Here is a 22,173-nt window from a genome sequence, read left to right on the forward strand (position 1 = left end):
AACTTGTTTGAATCAACAACCTGCTCACTATACATTATCCCTTACATGAACAAGGGGGGCTAGCTGAGTCAACGTATGTCACCTGAAGTTCATGTGACTAAACATTTAACAGTCTGATGATACCAATTGACGAGGCCTTGCCATGCTAAATGGAAATTTATTGTCATGTTTTTGATCATTGGCAGTTCTTCTGCAAATACACTACTTTTCAGTGCCAATTTTGTAGCAAATTGTCCTAAGAGTGGATTTTAATGATACAGTGTGTAGTATTATCTAGACTAGATTATTGTAATAAGCTTTTAACAGGTTAAACTCAAAAATAGATCAATAGATTACAATTGGTACAAAATTCAGCAGCAAGACTTTTAACTAAAACAAAGAAGAGAGAGCACATTACTCCTGTTTTAATGAGATAACACTGGCTGCCCATTGCTTTCAGAATAGATTTTAAGGTTTTACTTATCACTTTTAAAGCACTTCCCGGCCTGGCCCCTGAATGTATCTGTGATTTGCTGTCACCCTACCAGCCCGGGCGCAGCCTCAGATCCTCAGGCAGGAACCTCCTTAAAGTTCCTGTCAAAAAGTTGAAATCTAAGGGTGACCGAGCATTTACTGTGCAGGCTCCATGACTGTGGAACGACCTGCCTGAGGAGCTCAGGCAAGCTGCATCAGTATCCTCTTTTAAATCACAGCTGAAAACATATTTTTATCGAAAGGCCTTCCTGTAATATTGTTTTATCCACAATGTTACATTTATTTTTTAATCTACTTTTATTCATGTTTGTTCTCTTATTGTGGGTTTTTATGATGTAAAGCACTTTGTAACGTCTGTTTTGATAAGTGCTCTATAAATGAACTTTATTATTAGATTATTATTATATGCAATAGAACTGAGAAGACTATCTGTAGTTTTCAGGTTATCTTACTTTATGTTTTTCTAAGCAAACTTTGCAAGATTATAACCATTTAGACACATTTCAGTTCTATGTAACTTTAAAGTGCTTACTTCTTAAACTTGGTTGATGTTTGGGGCAACTGCCCCTTTTTGACCTTAGATTAACTTCCACTTGTGGTTGAGGTCTGTCAGCTGTTAAATCTCCTCTCATCTCTTATCTGACATTGCCCCGAGACCCCCAGCTGATCAGATCCCATGTTGCACCCTGTTGATGTTGTGGTGTCTGCTGGGTATTGTTGTCCACAGATATAAAAAGAATGATGAGGGCAAATAACTGGACTTGTACAGCAAAGCTGACAGTTCTTTAATTGGACATTACTCAAGGCCAAAACTCATACTTCTTGTTGTGCTTGATCTTAAGAGACTCTCAAATGCACTCCCTGCTGGGCTTCACATTTTTTCGAATCAATAATTAATGGTCAAAGTTATTAATTCATGTGTATCTTCGCCAATTACGCAGTGTCTAATTAACAATTTCAATAATTGATATTTATTTCTGAAAGGGTTCAGTATCTTGGGCTGATGAAAAATGCATGAGCAGGGATGTGGACTGGGTTGTGTTTTTTGTTCTGAGAGAGCTTGATGCTCGGGGCTAATACCAGGCCACTTTGACTCCAACTCTTTGAGTTGGTGCTGGCCCTGTGATGTGGATCTAATATGGGCATCTTTCATGGACCCAACGCGCTTACTCTGAACCATGTGATCTCATAAAGACTCCTACATGCCGATCCTCAGATACTGTTTTTGCTGGTCTTTAATATCGAACTTCAAAGAATAAGCTTCTGTTTCCTTGATAATTTTTCTTTGTGTATGTGGAATGACAATATCTCAGCAAACTGTAGAAACTCTTGGTCTTACCAGGATCTCATGGGTTACACGTCTACGTCTAACTCTGTGGCCGGATGAAACTAAAGTTAAATCACCATAATACAGAGAAAAATATTCTTTAAATGTATGAAAAGCCATATCCCCCTGATCTCTTCACCATGACAGCTGCAGCAGTCAATAGAAAATTAACAAAGGCTCCCTTTAGTTGACTTTCATCAAGTTTTCTTTTATTGTGATTCCAGTAGGACATGAGTTTGGGGACTGGCAGGGCAAACCATTTTGCTATGGGACGACCAAAGCAAAAATGATCATCACTATATACTGTGAGCATTGCTTGTGCACAAAGTTGGAACTCTATCCAACTGTGCAAAGCAACCCAACAATACCAGAACCCAACAGGACACACACCAAAACTCCCATCATTAAAATGTCGATAGCAGGTTTGGACATTACACTGTTGAGACAACTCTGGAACAGTGCAGGAGGGTGGAAAGCTTAACATTGGGGCTCAATAAGGGTTTAACAAAAAAAGAAAGGCCACAATCAGTTGACTTCAGTGACGCGTCTCAGAGATCCGATGGTGGGATTGTTGCTTCCCCACTCACTGTGCCTCCTGTACTCTCCAGGGCGCAAGAAATACTGGCGTCCCCTGTAATTTGGGTGTTCATGCAGCATCCAGTAGCCCTCCATGACATTGACAGAGGAGATGTCACGGGTGTGGAAACGCTCATTCAGATCTGGGCAGTCTTCCATTAGCTCCAGATTCTGGCCACCAAAGTCAGATCGCTCAAAGATCTTCATCCTGTAGTTCCCATTGTACTATGAGAGAAATTATGAAAGATGAAAATTATATTGGCAGTCCATGAGTAATATGAACTGATTGAAAAATCTCCTAACTTGTCCTAAACCAGTCTCTTTCTTTTCCTCTCCACCCTTTTTTCGCCACAGTTTTAACTCAAGCCAAACAGTTATGTTTGATTGGTTGAGGTTAAAACAAAAGGCCTTGGCATGTGAGCTAACTGATCTTAAAGCTTTTGAGGACATTGTTACAAACAGGTTAAAGCATGAGTTAAAACTTACAGGAGGCACCATACGACAGGAGCGGATACAGTCATTGAAGCCTGCCCAGCGTTGGTAGTCAGGATACTCGCCCTTGTGCAGCATGTACTGGTAGCCACCATAATTGGGCTTCTCGTATGCCACAAAGCAGCCACTCTCCACTCTTATCGAGTTACAGCGACTGAAGTGGTTTTGCATCTCAGGACAGTCACTACTGCACTCATAGTGACGGCCTTGGAAATTCTTGTCTTCGTAGAAGATAATCTGCACATAATGGTCAACATTCTCATTAGCCAGATAAGAAACTTAAACACAGCTTATATACTCTATGAATAAATGAAGTTTAAAAGTTATCTCTCAGTCTGTTGTCCATATAGATCTTATTATCATATAGTCTGGAATTACAAGCAGAGTTTGCAAGGGAGTTGTATCCAACACGAGTCTCATAGTGGATCATTTTGAATGGAGGATTTTGGAATAAATAACCAAAAAATGAAGTAAAAAGTATCCAAAACGATGTAGAGACAAAGTTGAGTGTGTAACAATATGGCATAGTAAAAAAAATCATGGCCCACTGTTTTTAAGCAGAATTAAATGATGATTTCACAAAAAATAGTAATAAGTTAGTCCTAATTTGTAGCTTATATTTTGTGTTTAATTTCAGTTATTTTCTAAGCAAATCATTACAATTTCAATCATCCTACACTCCTGCATGTTATGACAATATGGTTAAAAGCTCTAGAACTACTGCTCTACTGAGTAAAAACTGAGTTCTAAGTTCATGCCCTTTTTATTTAACTGAACGACTAAAGAGTTGAAAAGTATCGATAAACTGCACATCTAAAATTTGAGCCGCTTTTTGCTGTATAGATTTTAAATTGCATGCTTACCTTGCCCATTGTAACTGTGTAAAGTTCTGACCAGACCAGATACCGGACTGTACCAGACCTCTTTATAGACCTGCTGGGATCAGGGCTTTGCAAATGTGAAACAAAGCTTTGTCGTGTCAGCACAGTGAGCCATACACTGCAGAACACTATAGTACTGGTAAGCTGCTGCAGCCTCTTTGTCTCTGTCAAAGCTCTTGCTGTCTATGGAAAATACTGTACAACTGCACTTTCTCATAGGGGCTACAATAAGAGTTGCAACATCTGCCTTTATTGGCATGAATGCCAGAAACCTAGATGCAGACTGTGAGGGTAAGCAGGACTGCTAATTGTTTGGCTTGTCTTGATAGGTGATTGATAATGACCTAAACCAAAACTGCAGACACCATTAAGCAAGTAGGCCTTTATTAGTTGAGGAAGTAAAGAAAACAGGGAGTAAAAGTACCACTAAGCTAAGAAGTTTTACTTCTTCAGACTCATTTTTGCATGTTTCATGGATTTGTTCAAATAAGCACACAAGAAAAACATTTTTATTTGAAAATCAAATATTTAATGTTTATTTAAGATGCGCATAAGTGGAGTTTACAGAGTGAAAGTCCTCATCCTCCTGAATGAGCCAACCATGGGGTTGTGGCAGCCCCAGTCACCACAGGCCCTGTACTCTCCAGGGCGCAGGAAGTACTGGCGTCCCCTGAAGTGAGGGTGCTCGTAGAAGATCCAGAAACCCTCCATGACGTTGCAGGAGTAAATGTCACGGAAGCCGAAACGGTCAGACACATTGGGGCAGTCTTCCATGAACTCCATTGTGTTTCCCACCATGTCAGGCCTGTTGTAGATCCTCATCCTGTAGGATCCTCTATACTGTATTAAGAAGAAACCAGGAAATGATTATTTGGTTGTTCTGACCTCCTGAGAACTCTTTGGCAGAGCTTTGTTTTTAACCCATACTGATTTCTGAAGCTTTAACTTTACGTGTTTTTTTAAGTACCTAACAACAGATGTGCAAAAGGAACAACTCTCTCTGAGCCTGACAGATTTAGATTTTTTTCCCACCCTCACCCTAAACTGCCAGAATCACTCAGTGTACCTAACAGAATTAGAATGAAGGCACCAAGTCTTATGGGGAGTGTATCAAACCCCTTTCAAAGGCTGTCTGGGTCTCCTTATGGGCCTAGCAAAAGAGACTTTCATTCTATGACCTGCCTGAGTATCTGTAAATGACATCAAAAGACCAATGATTGACATCCATTTTTAAAGCAGCATTTGAAGTACAAGGTGAGTGATGGGGGTGGGGGTGGGGGTGACTACCAATCCTTTTTGTCTTTTTGATTGACTTACGGGGGAGAACATCTGGCAGGAGCGCACACAGTTGTTGAAGCCCATCCAGGTGTTGTAGTCGGTGTACTCGCCAGGGCCAAGGATGTACTGGTAGCCCATGTAGTGAGGCTTCTCATAGGCCACCCAGTGACCACCACTGACCCGGATGGAGTTGCAGCACTGAAAGTGCCTGAAGGTGTCCATGCAGTCACTGCTGCACTCCCAGTGGCGGCCCTGGAAGTTGCGGCCTTCGTAGAAGATAATCTTGAGAGGGACAGAGAGATATGTATTACTCAGGTTAATGTCTTGTATATACATTTATGAATTGCAATACTCTTGAATGGACTGTAGGGGACACTGCTCTCCCTTGAACAAACTCAATTTCTTTGTCATTGATCCAAGGTTCTCCAGTCTTCTGCACACTTGTATATAATTTCCATTGCTTGAAAGATGAAAATCAGGGAAACTCCACTTCTTTACATCAATCAAGGCAATTGAAACATTTGTTTCAGTCGACTTTACTTGAAGAACAACAGTGTTTCCAATCTGAAGGCACTGTCAACTTTAGGGAGCCAGAAATTGTTTCTACAATAACTCTGCTACAACATCTGTCAATGTAAGCAGTGTCTCTCTTTTCCCATATGTTTTTCCCCCAAACATAACAAGTGAACACTCGATTCTATAGTGAATATTTTGACTCAATTCGTTCCGTTACTAGCTCTCTTCTTTCAGTTTCATCTTGTCCTGTGATAATATCCACACATCTCCAATCGCGCCTTTTCCCTTTGTCACCTCATCATCAAACCTGTAGCACTTTTGAGCTCATACCTTTCCCATGGTCGCAGGGCTGTGGATGTTTAGCGCACCGTAGCCCACTCGCACTTACAGATCCTTTTATACTCTCCCATTGATGATGAGGCCTCTGACACGTCAGGAACTACTACTCTTTACCTTTTCAGATGCCCTTTGTCTGATGGCCTACGGGGAACTTATCTCCAGTCTGCTAGAGTTTACCTATAGAATTGGCACCCTCCCCTCCCACAAACAAACACCACACAAGTGCTATTCTGTGTTTGCATGACCCTTGTTCCGCCATGACCTTGTGATGCAGCCTTTTGAAATGTCAGACAAAGGCCCTATAGGTATGCGGGCCTCCCTAACAACAAAGCCTTTAAATTGTACACTGAGTTAGGTCATTTTTTGGGGGTCTCTTTTTAAACAAGGACAGAATTTCATGGCTTTCTTGAGTGACAAATTGTAACTTTCCACTCCCATTTTAAGTGGGTTTCTACTTGAACTTTCTTTAAGTGGTGCAGGTCAGACTGTAAGCTCTGTTTGGTTCCTGTTAAAGGAAAGTGGTTTTGACACTGTGGACTGAGTCAAGCTTTTGTGTTGATGTAATCTACAGTGATTTGTTGTTTCTTTCTGTTTCCATGGCCTGCAGTGGTACTATGAAGCCAGACGGACTGCTATGTTTGCAGATGAACAGACAGAACTGCTTAGTGTGTGTTGTGATATAAAAGTAGGGTTTTCGGGCATCTGTACATTTGAGTCTTTGTATAAAACGATAGATGTTGGGACTTGAGTCTTTGGCTTGTAAGCATAGCTCAGAGCTGAAGGGGGGGAAAGGCTATAAAATGTTGCCGCCATATATCATGTTCCCAAAGCCTAGCTGATGCCAGAAAGGTCAGCCTCATCTTTTAGCCTTTTATCAGGATAAAGGGCTTGTTCCCCCTCTCCACTTTGTGTGCTTTTTGCAGCTTCAACTGTGTAAAAAGCCAAATGTTTTCAGAAAGCACAATAGCCATTATGTTTCTGGGCAAAAACGCTGCAACTGTGGAAGTATACCCAGAGCAATATGACACTCTTTCAGTGTTAAGGAACAGTGTTGATAAGCTTTTGCTCCTTTGATCATTCATTGACTTGAAACTCTCATAGGCTTCAATAGCTTTCATGTTTGAAGCTGCACTCTTTTTCTATGACATAAGTAGATCATTGATATCCTTTCATCACACTGTGCAGTGTAATTGTAGCAGATTATCAGATGGGATGTTGTTTTGTTTGGTGACTTTCTTTCTTTTCGTAAATGTTTACTCCGGGAGGAAAGGTTTTCATCACAACGTATAAGAAACAAATGTTTATATCTTCCTTGTATGTTCATTGATCGATTAATGATTTCTTTTATCCTGCCTATCAAATGTAGAATCTTTGTACTCTTGATGTAAGAGCGCAGAAGAATGACAGGGAAATCATATTTTGGCTTGAAATCACTTGTTCGAGCAAGGAGCAAGCATTCACTTCTCTGAGTTGTCTTTGTTTAGGAACCTCTGACCTTTGCATTGACAGAAGCATGTAACTGAGGTGCAATAGAATGTTTAATCAAGAAAAAAAATAACATCGCTATTATTGCCATTGTTCTTATTTTCGTCACTGTAGAACATCGGCTAACCCTAACTCATTAGTCGGGACCTGGGCTCCCTCCATATCTCTGTTGCTTCCAGAGGGGAACCTTGTTCACAGGGTCTCAAATGATCATCTTTAGCTGTGCTACAAGACATCTCCTCCCCACCCTGAAGGGAAACTAACATCACAGAGGCCCTTGCCTGCTTTCTCAGTTCCCCCTGGAGGAGAAGAAAGCTACCCGCTGTGGAGCATTCTACTCTTCATCTCAGAATGATGGAAGAAAAGGAAAGGGAGAAGGGGAACAGAGTGGGGGGCTCGATTTGCAGCTCCATTGTGTCCGAGGATCTCATTGTGCAATCCGTGTAAATCGCGTGGGAGATGACGACACCATTAGCCCGAAGAATGACTGTCAGTTGGGGACCTCTGTGATTGATGTGCACCCCACAGAGATAGGGGAAACTTTGACAGATAGCAACCCCAGCTCTAGTTAACTTGCAACCTTTTTTCATCTTCCAAAAGAAACTCATTCGTTGAGCTGATACCTCATTAGAATGTGAATGCGCAATTTGCTCAGTTGAACATATTTCAGGTCAGAGGAGACCTCTTTCAATTCAAAACAAATCATATTCTCTAATCCAAACCATGGTCTCTCTGACCCTGCTACATACAATAAGTCTCACCCCTAAAATGTTGTAGGGAGAGATAGGAGAGCAGCCGCGTATGCAGTGCCTCCAATGTGCTCTTTTACTGAACAGTCATTACAAAAACACTGTCGTACCGAGGTGTAAACAAGGGGTCTATGTGAGTTTTGCTCCTGAGAACTGGCTAATCTGGTGCTGAAAATGTGGTATGATCGGAAGGCGCTCGCCAAAAAGCCTCCCACGCTGGGAGTAGAATGAGGACCTCTCTTTTGCTGAGAGATCATCCTCTCCATTCTTTCTGTCGGAAAATCTCCAGGCGTCCTTCCTCTCTTGTCACTGCCAGCGCGCAGGCTCTATCGGGATTGCCAGACGCAGGAGCCACTATGAGCCCGTGCCAGGGCCAGGATTTACCGCGATGCGTCTGATGTGCTCCATCTTTTTGCTGGGGGATAATTAAAAGAGGAAATGGTGTTGGAAGAACAGAGTGGAAAAGCAGGAGGAGGGGGCTTGGACCGAGCAAATGGATGCAGCTGTCAATTATGTTGAGTTGTTGATATGTTGTTTGTTTTGTTGTCTTTGAGATTTTGTGTCGAACTGTTTCCCCATCAGGATTCAGTTTTAAAGTTTGTGGAAAATCTCAACTCTGCATATGTAATTAAAAAGACATTTAGGCTAATTAAGGAGTACTCTAAAAAATGAAATCACTCTAAAGATTGTGTCTCATCTCAAATCTGTAGACCTGCAGGTGGTCATTTAGGTGTCACTTTGATGCAAACATATTTCTTTAAAAAGATTTTGCCAACAAACACAAAACTACTGTAAATCCAAGATTCTCATTTTCCATACCTCTTTTTACATTTGTGTTAACAGAAACAGTGCTACTAAATCACAGGGAGTAAGCATACAGATACCAGTAACAGTATCAAACTTTTAGACCTTGTATGCAGTATCAGGTATAAGTGAATACATCAGTCAATGCACTTAACCAGTACCACACTGTAAGAAAGTTAGTTGTTTAAATTAATGTTCTGTTTAACTAGAAGTTGGTTCAAATGTTGAAACAGCTAAGTATTATTATTATTATAGTAACTCAACTACTGAAACGTTTTCTAACTTACAAAAGTGTACCAATTTGGGGCGCTGGTGGCCTGGCGGTCTGGGCGCCCCACGTGCAGAGGCTGTAGTCCTTGTCGCAGAGGTAGTAGGTTTGATTCCGGCCTCGGCCAATTGCCCCGGCATTTCCTGTCTCTCTTCGTCTGTCCTATCCATGAAGGCGAAAATGCCCAAAAATATAACTTAAAAAAAAAAAAAAAGTGTACCAATTGAAAAAAAGACCATACGTAAAAAGGATATACCTTATACTAAGGTGGCCAAAATATTTAAAATCATCATTGTTAGCATCCCTGTAACACCATGTTGAAGAAACAACATTCTAAATACAAGCTAGCAACCCAAGGATTACAAGAACAAGTTAATTTGACCATTATTGTTTTGAATTAAAACAACTTCATATCATCCTATCATCTCAAATTCAGTTAACTTGAAATTTAAAGGCAGCCTGGACACAATTTTTAGTTCGAACAGCAATTCTTTACAGCGTAAAACAAATTACCCTCCCTAAATCAACAATCAGGTAAATTATATAATAACAAGCAAACACATTGTAGTAATTGTCATTGATAGCAAAATTTCAACGATGTGTATGATTACACATTGCATTGCAGGTTTAGGGAAGCACGAGAGGCAAGGCTTGCACACACAAAATAAGAGCACCACATACAGACATGTACATTAAAATGGCGCTCTTCGACCCTGCTGGCTTTGATGCTACACATCACCACCTTCTTCACATCATTCTGTCTCTGTTACTACCTTCTATGGAGGATCTGAGGTGGAACCACTTTGCCCGGCCAATAGGCCTTTTTGCGTTTTACAATGCAGACAAGGCGTAACAGGGGCATAAATATTCCGTCTTGAGATGGCAACATGTTAGTGTATATCTCTTTTCAGCCAATATTAATTGTATGTTTTGGTTTACACTGCTATTGTAGAGCGTTTGGCAGATATTGATGTTTAGGTTTATGAACTGGTACTGAGAGAGAAAAATGGCATCTGGACAGCTCCAACTATTGATTGATAGATTGGTTGGTTGGTTGATTGATTGAATGGTTGATTGGTTGGTTGGTTGGTTGATTGATGTAATATTGTTGTAAGAAAACGTCTGAATTAGTCTTGCGTCACAGCAGTTCCAGTCACAATACAAAAATCTGAAAGACAAAATACGAAGATACATACATTGGACACAACATTTCATACACCTAACGTATTGATAATAACATGTTATTCAGAGGCTCCATATTCAACTGTAAAATGGACTGGTAAGTCTGTATGTCAGCTTTGATGGTAGTTCATAGTCACTCTTTGGAGCATTTGGTTGTACACAGTGCTGTTAGTCAGCCTTAACAAGATGGTCCCCATACAACCGTCACATCAATGAAACCGTTAAAATATCACATTTTTAACTACACTTCCTCTAGTTATTGTGTTCAGAAATAAAAGTTGAACTCAGAAGTAATTCTCAACAACCAATCTCCAGTTCATGATGGATTTTCTTCACGTCAGTCCAGGCTGTCTTTCAGGAAACCTGGACTGCTCAAATCACTCAAGCATCTCTCTTTATTTGACTAAATCCATTTGAGATGCTCCACCATACAGCATGACCCAAACTCAGAGCAAAGCAGGACAACTCCTCCGTCTCTCCGCAGACACACCTGAGGGAGTTATGGCTTCTTTTTGTTGCTCTCACTCCTCATCTCCACTCTCTGTTTTGACGTGGCGTGTCTCCCATGCCCCAAAGCTTTAAAGGTTTAAAGAGCAACTTTTCACCCTGTAATCCAGGTGCCTTTCAAACAAGTCACGCTGTTTACTGACACATGACAAAAAAGTTCAACCCCCCTCTCATCTCTCTGCTTACAACACTGTACCTCACCTCAGCGCCTGGTAGTCATTCCTCCAGAGCGCCCTGAACAAACAGAGCCTCGGCGAGAGAAGGGGCCCCTTGCCTTCCACCACTCGCTAAATTTGTAATCAGATGTGATGCTGTTGTTCACTTCTTCAAATTTGTCATCAAAGCAAATGTGTTCTGACAACAGCTAGTGACAAGTGCACCAGAGGAGAGGCAGCAAATCAGCTTTTTTTTCTCACCGCATATCAATTATTGATCATGTTACCCCCCCCCACACGTCCCCTCCCCCCACTACCCCAGCAAGTAGACACCTTGTGATAATGAAATACATCAATTTAAAAAATAAATAATAAACCGGGGTCGGCTCCATTGTTGCAAAGCTTTAAGAGCTTGATTGACTGGCTGCACATTTTCCTCATTGGCAGTCAGGCAGATCAAAGGCGGGTTCCTCTTATTGCCCAAGGCCACTTGCAATTTATTTAGAGGAGCAGTGCTGCTGTCCCAGCAGGTAACATTATTGGGCAGAGACACTCAGGATAATCAGAGCTTTGAGGTGCCTTTCAAATCCCACCTCTGTTGGCTCTGTCACACAAGCACAAAAAATACACGCATATGATTTACAAAAATCCATCCTTATTATATGAAATTAAGCAGTAGGTGAGATTATATCAATGTCCTCACATGGAATATCAAGTTCTAAAAGGCTGTGTTCTCTCTGCCCTAAATATATTAGGTCACACTGGCTTTCACTTGATATCTCAAGAAGTATTGGATTTGGAGTTTTCTTTACGTATCAAAAAACATCCTGAATTTTATAATGTATTTCTTAAATGGAACAATATTCTCAGATATTTAACAAAAGTTTAAGCTTTTCATTTAACAATATAAGGCAGTGATTCATCTTAAAAATGTCAGTATAGTCATTAGACAAAACGTTCCATGATGTGGCTTTATACGAAAATGTTTTCAGTGCAAAAAATTATGTACAATAAATGTGACTGATTGAAGCGATTCATCATTTGAGGGGATAAATACATAGAAGACAAAACAAGTGATGTTACCCAGCTACATTAAAGAACAAGTCAAGTTTTAATATGAAATGTGTTGTTTGTAGTGTGCGACACCTTAATAGTGTTACTTGGATCTCAGTGTTTCAAAGGCACTTTTTTGTGAACAACATAAATAATACAAAACAGAGAGCATGATAAAGGGATGCATGTTTGGACTCACTCAGTTGCACAGTGAAAATAATATGAGTCTTAGATCACTCTTCTGCAAGACCAAGATAAAACATACTCCTCATCATTAAGCCATATTTGTATTACCTTTTTAGAATTTGTTCACAGAAGCATTTAAGATTTTGATAAACACTGTTTTTTTTCAGATTATAAGATAGTTTTGTTAGCCTTATAACTAAACCAGACAGAGAAAGTGAAGATATATTTTCATTTCTTAATCGTGTAGCTGTTTTATTCTTTTGAATAAAGAAACATGATTTAGGAAATGTTGCAATAATCCAGACTTAGTCCTCCAACAGAAGCCCTTTTTTGAGGGGCTGAATATGAAATAAAAGCTAAGTAGTTATGTAAATGAGTTTGATTGATCTCATTATAAAGCAATTTGATGGGACTCAGCAGATAAAACAGGCTCGAGATATTATTTGAAATGTGATTTTCCTTGTGCAGCCAGCGTTTTAGAAAAGAATGTCTTATGTAGAACTAACTTTTGAAAAATACAATTCACTCGTTTTTAATTTGGTATTTAGCAATATCCTTGAGGTTGACAAATGTTTTGCTTTTACTAATCCAAAATATGTAGATTTGATATGTGTTTTAAAGAATAGATACAGCCATGAAAAGTAAGAAAAGTCTTATATTTGAGTTAGGGGTAGTGGAAAAAGACTTTGAGCATTTTTTAAAACTAGAATTTGTATCAGAATTTGAAATTATAGAGTTGGTTGTAGCTATTATATAATTTGAATACTTGTTAGAAGTTCCTTAAATTTTTTAAGATATATGTTAATTATTCTCAGATCTTAATGCATTAATTTATTATATTTTATTATCAAGTCATAACAAAGATATTAAAAGGAAACTTTATTTTTATTTTGCAGTAAAAAAAAAAAAATCACCCTCACTTCTTTGATAGAAGTTAATCAGAATAACTTTTTTCCTTTTTTGTAGTTTTTGTATTTTTCCAGGTTATCTTCTCAGTTGACCACTTTCAGTACATATCCCAGTTAATTTTCCAGGCAGCTGAAAACACTAGAGGGCACTAGAAGCCAAAGCATTGACTCTCTACAGGACGGCCGTTTAAACTACTTTATACCACAGCCATACCTCTGAGCAGCCTCTATGTGTGTTTGCTCGCTTGTTTGAATACATTTGTGAGTTTGTTGGACACATGTATACAGACATGACTTAGACAGTGGCACAGATTCATGTGGTAGAGCTGTGTGTGTGTGTGTGTGTGTCTGTGTGTCTGTGTGTGTGTCTGAACCATCGCTTCTGTTTGTACTGAAGCCTATCAGCGCTCGGACATAGTTTCACCCAGGGAGAGGAGGTAGAAAAAAAAGGAACACAATAAAAATCACCAACAGGCTGACATGACCTGAGTCCCAGCACATATGCTGCTCGTCCACTTCTTTGTAGAGGTGGCACATGTTTCTGCACACACTAGACAAGTGTTAGAGTTGGTTTTAGCCTGCAAACAAACTTAGAACCGACCCACACATTCACACACACACACAAACACGCACACACACGCACACACAGCATGGCCAAACAAAGTCTCACGCAGACAATGAACTGTTAGCTTTGTAGCAGTTTCAAGCCAGCGTGTGGTTTTGAACTACAGATGTGGATGCCGACTGAAGGATCAGTGCACAAACTGCAGGACTGCAGAGATGGCAGTCCTCCCATAGGGTCTGGCACAGCCCGGGCCTTTTTTGTTTGTACCCCATTTACACTGTTCATTTAGCCATGTTCAAGAGGTGCTAGTGGTGGTCTGTGTCTGTACGCTGTGCCGGGTGATCATTTGAAAATGCACCCTCAAGCTTGCACATTGTGCGCCATATGCTTTTGTGTGCTTGTGGGAAGGTATACAGATACACAGTGTTTTAAAAAGATTTCTTCCTGGCGCATTCCGGACAACAGAGGAAGAATCCAAATTGAGTTGTCCATTTCTTTTGTCGATGTTGGAAGCCACAGATCTTAGATTTATGAATTCTACAGCATGATCTTATCTCGGTGGCAAGCACTGGTTTCCATTTTCCTACTGGGAATTAATTGCACAACCATAAAGCGAAGGTATACGAGGTGGAATCAAGAATGTTATTAAGATTCGTGCTCTGTTGTTTAGTGTCGAAGTAGAAGAGTAGTGAGCTGCATAAGAGGCTCGACTTGATCCGAGCGAGGCCTCAGAGGAGCAGGAGTGGAGCTTTTCTGTCCCTGGACTGCGGCGAGAACAGGCCCTCAGAAGACTCCCTGGAAGACCGAATTCTCCCCTCCAGGGAGTTTCAACCAAATTAAAAAACAATGATACACCAAGGGAGGAATCTAATGCCAATTCCCATCATCAAGACCCACATTCTTCACTGTTTTGCTTTTAACTTTTGTTTTTTTTCCCCTTTCCCTCTCTGTTTCTAACTCTCTCTCTCTTTTTCTCTTTTCCCTCCACACTGTTGTTTTCTAGTTTGTTTTCCACCCGTACTCCTCTGGCTGTCGCCGAGCGCTACAGCCACTTTCAAAGGCTCCGCTGTCATGCGCCGCCTTTGAGTCCCGTTTGAAATTTTAACGTACATGTTGTCAGGGTGCCGTCAGGAGTGATTGACAGGTCCGTCCCAGAGCAACACCGGGCTTGGCAGGCTGGCTGTCTTTTGTCAGAGGCAGCCGAGGAGAAGCAACAAAGGAAAAGGAGCAGAGGAGGAAAAAACACACATAAATAAAACAAAACTGCTCTTACCCATTTCTCAATAAAGACCAAATTAGATTAATCTTAAGGCAGAGCGAGGCACGCAGGCAGTTGTGGAAAAAGACTTGATATTTTTCTCTGGCTTTGTTCCCCGCTATTGATGGTGCACTGCTTAGACACCCTCTCAACAGGACACCAAAGGAAGCACAGCAAGACTTGTATAAAGAGCCAGCTGTACATATTAATGTTCATAATCACCTCCCTTCAATGCGGAGAAATTCCAAAGTACAGACTTTGTCCTGGCCTCACCTTTGTTTGTAAGTGGAGATGTGATGTTTGTGGCCTTGTCAGCTGCTGTTTTAAATATAAACCACTCTGACCACTTTGAATCTGGCTACAAACTACAAAAACACGTCTACCACAGAACGATGACTCAGTTTATCATCATTAAAGGTGGATTTCTAAGGACTTTGCAGCCTGAAAATTAATATAATGTATTTTTGTTTGTGTTTTTTGGATCGATACTAAAGACGCAACGATGCCAGGTTCAGAGATATCTGGCTGTCAAAACTCTCTCTTTCTCTGTAGCCCCCCTGGTGTGATTCTACCACTGATAGATGGAGGATGATGACAACAGAAAACTCTGTCCTCTCTCCCCATCACCAACGATACATTTTGTTCTGAAGCCAAGAAAACACATGACAAGAGACAGAGCCGTATTATTGTTTATTATGAAGGGTTTCCTCGATGATTCACTAAATTGGACCTCTTTAGTAATTAGCCTTTTAACTCTATTGTGAATACTTCATGTGGCCATTTTTTTCTGCAGTCACAGGTCACCTTAAGCTTCGCCAGAGATGTTGTAATTTCCTATTTGGAGATAAAAGTCATTGATTGCGCTCTCCCTCTTTAGACAATCCAAGAACAAAAGTGCAAGATAAAAATACTCATTGTAGCATAGATGCTTTTAGATTCATATCAACTGTCAGAGTTGGGGTTGCAGGGCAGTATAGCTGGGCGCCAGGCCCACAATATCACGCACCCAGTCTGCTAAAGTGTCTTTGAGCAAGACACTGAATCCTTGCCAGCTCCAGCCTGATCTTTAACCTTGCTGCGCAGCTAGCACAAAGCACAAAGAGACATTCTTCAGAATAAAATCAAAAATAATGAGAATAGAAATGTAGGTTCATGTGAAAGTTGTGCAGAAGTTTGTTTGAACAGTGCAATAGAGCAGTAATGATTGATTCAGTGGTGTACATGAAAATGAGGGCATTAACAAGTCTCACTGCTTTGAAAATCAAGGACATTGTCGTCCCATCTCCCCTCCGTACAAGTACCGCTCGGTGTGGAGGGAGTTGAACATCAGCCGCAGGAACTGGAACAGCAAAATACAACTGTACACCCAGTGTTGAGCAAGCTGTTCCTGTTAGACCAGGCAAATTATTATTACATGAAATATGAACAGGACACATCAAGATGTAAACATGATGCAGAAGAATGAGTGTTACAACAGGAAGACCTTGGAGCAAAGATTTCCTACAATGAAACGTCTTAATTCTGAGTTTCTGCGCTTTCCTCAACAGAAACACAAAAACTATTTTTTTATGTAATTTGTGGGTTTTAGAGTTTCTTCTTTTGTCTGTGTTGCAACCACCAAGTAAATAATTCCCTCAAATCATTTTTTTACCGACCCATCTGTTTCAGTTGTAGACAACTTGTGTCAACAACTATAGATTTGAATCAGAGGGGAGAGTGTAAGCCGTATAAAGAGCAAGTGTGGAGTACCGCACATGATGGGATGAGTGACTTTCACTCGCTCGCTGAAAGGTTAGGCTTTTCCTTCTGCCGGTATCTTTTAAAAGAAAACATGTCTGCTGTTTGATAACTGCTTGACATTTGACAGTCTTTTCAGACCAATCAGACAGAGTTTTTTTATTTTTTATGTTTGCCGTCTGGAGAAGCGGCAACAAGGAAAAAACCTACAGTATTGTCATTTTCCTCAAGCCTTTCAAAGGCAGTCTTTGGCCACAGCTATCAACATCAGATACCAACAGTGTTGTGTTCTTTTTCCCTTTCATTTGTGTTTATTTTCTCCTTTTTTTGGACTAACTCAGTCTGCCGAGACCTCATCGCTACCATCAGAGCTGAACTCAAGAAAAATCACTTTCCAGTGTCAAAAGTGTCAACCACCTAACCCTTGCTGCAGCATTGCCACAATGTGAACCTTCTCCTCTTCACTTCTCTGCAGTTCTGAGAGTCAGCACAGCTGGCTGCACTGGAGCATTCAATGATTTTTTTTTTTTCCTTTGGGGCATTGTCGCTATATTTTTCTTTATAGTTTCAGAATATGTCCTACTGTAAATTATCAACTGTATGTTATCTTGGAGGAAATGCGAAGAGCTGGAGGGAAGCAACAAAGCCACCAGTCTCTCTGGTTACATAATTCATGTCAGCCATATTCAAATAAAATTTATCACATTGTCAATCATCAAGAAGCAAACGTGTGTGCGGGTGTGTATGTATGTGTGTGTGGGAGAACTGATAACTCTGAAGTGATAAATTAATAACGTCCTACCATGGGAGCATGTGAATGAGCATGTTTAGTCATTCTGTTTGACAACAGAAGGAAACGGCCTATTCCGTGGGGTAGAAATCAAATTTCACACTTTTCATAGATATTGTTCCCTCCTCCCGATGTTTAAAATATGGAGTCTTGCTCAGGCAGGGAAGTGGCTCAAAGAGTACTTTGCGCTGAAGTTACTTTTGTTTGGCCGTAAACCAGGAGAACATTTTCTCAAGGAGGAAAACAGAAAGTGGTCTGAATGTCCTTGGTAAAAGAGGGAATTGTTTATTGAGGTAAACACTGGTTATGACTTCTGAATAAATTGAAGAATCTTGAAAATAGAGGTAGCACCATATGCTTGTTTATTTTTCTTTGAAATTATCTTCTTCTTGGATTTCTCTTTCTTGTCATTCCAAGGCTACTGACGACGTTTAAAACAAATAATCTTACAGCACACATTTTCCTTGAGTTCCTGCTTTCCTGTTTAAACTTTATAAAAAAGTAAACATGTTTGGTTCAATAAATAAAAAAAAAACATTGTGATGTATTTAATCAGATACGCTCAAACAATGAGTCACACGTCCTCAAAACCACTACCACGCTGCAGCAGCCGGCCCACACCTGCTCCTCAGTAGTAAAAATCTGTGTCTTTATGATCTGTCTATAGAGGAAGATCTCCTCGAATGCATAGGCTTCAACATGTGAGGAGCGCCTGAATGGATGATTAAATAAAGACTCCAAGACACACAGACTTCACCACTGATTTCAGCTCTGAAGTCAGTCAGCCAGGTGTCGAGTGTTTTTGGAGATATCGTTTGAAAAAACTTGCAAGAGACAGAGAGGGAATGACTGATTGAGACTTTTTGCACGATTATGAGCGAGAACAATGTGCCACGGATAAACAAGCCCTTACATCTCAAACTGAAGGCCTAAAATGTTGATCCTTTGAAAGTCTTTAGAGGAAAAGATGAGCCTCCCTCTCATCGGCATGGAAAGCATGTGTTTTCGGCATGTGTATCAGCACAGACATCCCAGCACCATGTGCACCTTCTACCTACTCTGCTCTGTTTGCTTTTGCACAAGCGCACTGATAGAAGCGCTGCTGCTGCTGCTGCTGCTGCTGCTGCTGTCTAAACGGAGGTATGCCAAACAACTCATTCTCTTTTTCCCTTTCGTTTCCTTTTGTGTAGGGCCAATCTGACCCCTGTCTTGCACCAGGTGTGCATTTCCTTGATCCCGCTCTCCTTCAACCCTCCCCTTCATATTTACACCCCTGCCGCCCGCAATGAATGATTCACTTGGAGAGGCTCCCTTCCTCCATCAGAAAGCTTTGCAACTATACACTACAGCCCAGCCTCCATTTCTCTGATCTCACTATGTTGTGTAACGCTTGAAAAACCCTTGCGTTCTCGCACTTGTTTCTTTTTTTTTCCACGCTCTCTCTCTTGCTCTTTCTCTGAGTTACATTCAGTATTGACTGTTTATGCTTTTTAATGTTGTGGAGAGGGCCCGGGGCTTGCGGATGGGGGAAAAGCGCTCTTCTTGACACACTTACGCCCCCGTAGTGAACTCTAGCTCCCAGCACTCTAGCAAGTACACAGACCTTCTTTCTTTTTCCTCTCCCTCCCTCCTCTGTCTCTTCACTCCCTCTTTCTTTCTACAACTGGGAGCTCCTCTGAACATCAGCACCCCGTGTTCGCTCCACTCCAAAGATCACCTTATGGAAGATTAAGATGCTCAAATGCTCAAGCAAAATATTTACACAATAACCCCCCCCTTTCGCATCAAAGCTGAGGCAGTGGAGTTGAGTGGAGTGATCTCAGGAGGGTGTTAGAGGGCGCCAGAGAGTGCAACAGTCACCTCTGTGCAGAGAAGGCCTCGGTCAAACCTGACAGGGAACAAAAGTGATCTCTCCATCTTTAGGTCCTGCATGTGTCTTCCATCTGTCAGCCCACCTTCAGATCCCCTTTTGACTCATACTCTCTTTCACACACTTACTTTGCCGATCGATGTGCTGAAATCTCTCCAGCCCAGTTGTGATGAGGAACGACTACCACAGAAGATGCTTAATATGAAAACACAGACTTAAATAGTTTTTTGTCTGCTGGTATATTTAACTCTCTTTTCCTCTTATCCTGCTGCCAGAATATATTCCTTCCTTTTGTTAAGCTGCTTTGTTTTGAGTGGGTATTCTCAGTAGATCAGTGTAGAAATAAATTGCAGCTTACGTATACAATGAAGCCAGACCAAGGAGCCATATGTTGAAGGCTGTAGACAGCATGGGTCAGCCAAGTGTCTCGTATTAGTCTCCGGACCTCCTCTGCTAAGCTACATAGCAAACAGGATCTCAATTCAATGCAAAGTGTCGTAGTGCGCCCGCAGCTAATACAGAGCGACAGCTAGCTGCTCGCCGGAAGGCCGGTGTCTGCTCTTTGTGTTGGCGCTGATACGCGTGATGGCCATCTTTACAGTCTCCAGTGTGTGTGGGCAGCCCATGTATTATCACTGGATTTTTCTTCTTCTTGTGTGTCCATGCTGCTTTGATATCCAGTGATTGACTACTCACTGGCATTTTCAAGAAAAAAAGAAGGAAACTTCAAGTCCCGTTCCTCTTTCAAGTCCCGTTCATCTGCTTAAAGAGCATTTCATGGTCAAAAATTGCGTTCAGCCGCCTCTTGTTCTGGAGGCAGCTGCTAATAGAGTCGGTTTGAAGGCTGTTTGGAGTGTGTTTAATGAACACTGGTACACAGTCAGATCCATCAGAGCTGGCTCTTTGGCGGTGACAACCAGATCCTGTAATGTCGATGTTTGGAGATAACGCTACAAATTAAACAAGCACATCTGTCCCATTGTGCCCACAGGGGAATATACGTTACAGTTCACGAAACAATGAAATACAACTCCATCCCAACATGTGACCGGATAGATAGCTATGATAAGAAACACTAAATAGGATTCTAATGCGAAAAAAGCCAGGGTCTGCTTCTACTCCTTAATCACAGAGCCTGGTGACAGACCAAAGAGGATGCTTTTACCGTCAGACAAAGGGAGAGAGAGAGGCTGGATCTGTGGTGGCCTGTGGAGGAGGGGGACACAACCAGGCTTCCCAATCCCTTGTCCCCCCACACCCCTACCCCCCCTTTTCAACTAAAGGAAGACATCATTATGAGTAAATGACATGAGGCGGTTGGTTCTGTTCCACTCCTGGCCCCCCAAGGACTCTTTTGCCCCACTGTGTAGCCTGCTCCCATCCTGCTTTGCTGCTGGCCACAGGCCTTCAGAAGCCCAGGCTTGGGCTGCAACTCAAAGAGATGGACGCTCGCACATTATTGATTGGACACTCGATAAAAGGTCATGGGGGCCCTCCTCTGCTGTGAGGTCCGGTGCTATGAGTAAGCCTCTCTCCACACATACACAGCAACTGTCCCCTGCATCAGCCACCTGGGGGATAAGCAGAACTTGCAAACAAGCTTATCATTCTTTCCCTTTTTCTCTCTCTCTTTTTCTCACACACACACATACACACGCACACGCACACGCACACACACACAGCTCCTAAGTGGCTGACAAATGTCAGAATGGCTTGTATGGGATTTTTAAGAAAAATTATTTATTAATTGAACTGGTTAATTAGGTCCCTGAGGCTTGCACGCTAATTGAGAGCCACAGAGCTGGCGAGGAAAGAAAGCCAAAACAAAAGCGATGGCTCAAACAAACAGACAAGCGCTTGAGAACTGCTAACTCTCACACTCCACACACACACACACAAGCATACGCATACACACAGTCACCCATAAATTAACGAGAAAATAAACAAACAACTGTTTACATTTTTTTCTTCTCGGGTTTCCCCTTTTCCTCGCATAATTTTGTGACCTGCCAAATGTTCTCCTCTTCTTGATGTTCCAGCAATGGAGAGAGACGCGCAGCCACTGAAATCTGCCACATTGCACAAAGCATCTGTCTCCGAACAGCACCCTGCATTCATTAAGTTTGCACCAATTAGCAGCCATAGCTCATAGCACAAACATCCATTTGTGCCTCCCACTTTGAAAAATCTTCCTAAAGTGAGCATGTCCCTCAATATGCCCTTGTGTCACCCAACTTTATCTTCACAAAGTCTCTTTTCCTTGCATAATTAGAGAAGAAATCCATTTCTTCTCCTATCTTCTCTCAGGCTCTGTCTTTGTCCCTTTTCATATCGCGCTCGAGTGCACCTTGAGAGCGAGTGCGCTTTTGTCAAGAAATCACACCAAGGTTGTCTGAAAGACTTATGAGATGGAGTCATAGGCGGAGGTTGGTTCGGGGACCAGAACACAGAGAGAGGCACGCTGACACTTCGACAGTTACACCTGTTTCAACAATTATCTTGCTCTCTGATAAGAGCTGAACTCCTTGGATGTGTGCTTCGTCGAGTTAACTGAAAGTTTTCATTGGTGACAAACTCCTGTGTATTCTAACTTCCAAGCCCCAGTTTCATAGCATTTGAGGGTTGGGTTATTGTGAAGGAAAAGAAGACAACTAGCTGATGCTGAATATTATAAATAGATCTATAAACCTTTTTGTATTTTAATTTAAAGTGCAACATAGGAACATAAGAGTTTGATCCGTGGAGCTGACTTAAAAGACACATGGAGCTTAAT

The 22,173-nt window shown here is 41.4% G+C and overlaps 3 protein-coding genes across 7 annotated transcripts in view; 1 reads left to right on the forward strand and 2 right to left on the reverse strand.

The window, feature by feature from the left end:
• aldh18a1 (aldehyde dehydrogenase 18 family, member A1) overlaps positions 1–22,173 on the forward strand; it is a 58,730-nt gene that overhangs the window by 17,576 nt on the left and 18,981 nt on the right. Inside the window, exon 17 of one of the 3 annotated variants that reach the window (XM_034708487.1) lies at positions 17,082–17,421. The exons of the other annotated variants lie outside the window; for them this stretch is intronic. Within the exon in view, the coding sequence (XP_034564378.1) occupies positions 17,082–17,161 (80 nt within the window). The 3' untranslated portion in view covers positions 17,162–17,421. Of the gene's footprint in view, positions 1–17,081; positions 17,422–22,173 lie in introns of those variants that run through there. 3 annotated transcript variants of the gene reach the window in all.
• On the reverse strand, positions 1,989–3,840 carry crygmx (crystallin, gamma MX). Its single transcript, XM_034708492.1, has 3 exons — positions 3,733–3,840; positions 2,864–3,106; positions 1,989–2,602 (listed from the first exon to the last, which is right to left on the reverse strand). The coding sequence occupies exons 1-3, from the start codon at positions 3,739–3,741 to the stop codon at positions 2,327–2,329; spliced, it is 528 nt and encodes a 175-aa protein (XP_034564383.1). The 5' UTR covers positions 3,742–3,840; the 3' UTR covers positions 1,989–2,326.
• crygmxl2 (crystallin, gamma MX, like 2) lies at positions 4,237–15,130 on the reverse strand. Of its 3 annotated transcripts, none has more exons than XM_034708491.1 (3): positions 15,019–15,130; positions 5,068–5,310; positions 4,237–4,590 (listed from the first exon to the last, which is right to left on the reverse strand). In XM_034708491.1, the coding sequence occupies exons 2-3, from the start codon at positions 5,248–5,250 to the stop codon at positions 4,312–4,314; spliced, it is 462 nt and encodes a 153-aa protein (XP_034564382.1). In that variant the 5' UTR covers positions 5,251–5,310; positions 15,019–15,130; the 3' UTR covers positions 4,237–4,311. The 3 variants fall into 3 exon arrangements, with proteins under 3 accessions (XP_034564382.1, XP_034564381.1, XP_034564380.1); XM_034708490.1 differs by lacking the exon at positions 15,019–15,130 and adding an exon at positions 5,875–6,092; XM_034708489.1 differs by lacking the exon at positions 15,019–15,130 and having other exon boundaries at positions 5,068–5,616.

Source organism: Notolabrus celidotus, chromosome 18, assembly GCF_009762535.1.
Source record: "Notolabrus celidotus isolate fNotCel1 chromosome 18, fNotCel1.pri, whole genome shotgun sequence".
Taxonomy (NCBI): Eukaryota; Metazoa; Chordata; class Actinopteri; order Labriformes; family Labridae; genus Notolabrus; species Notolabrus celidotus.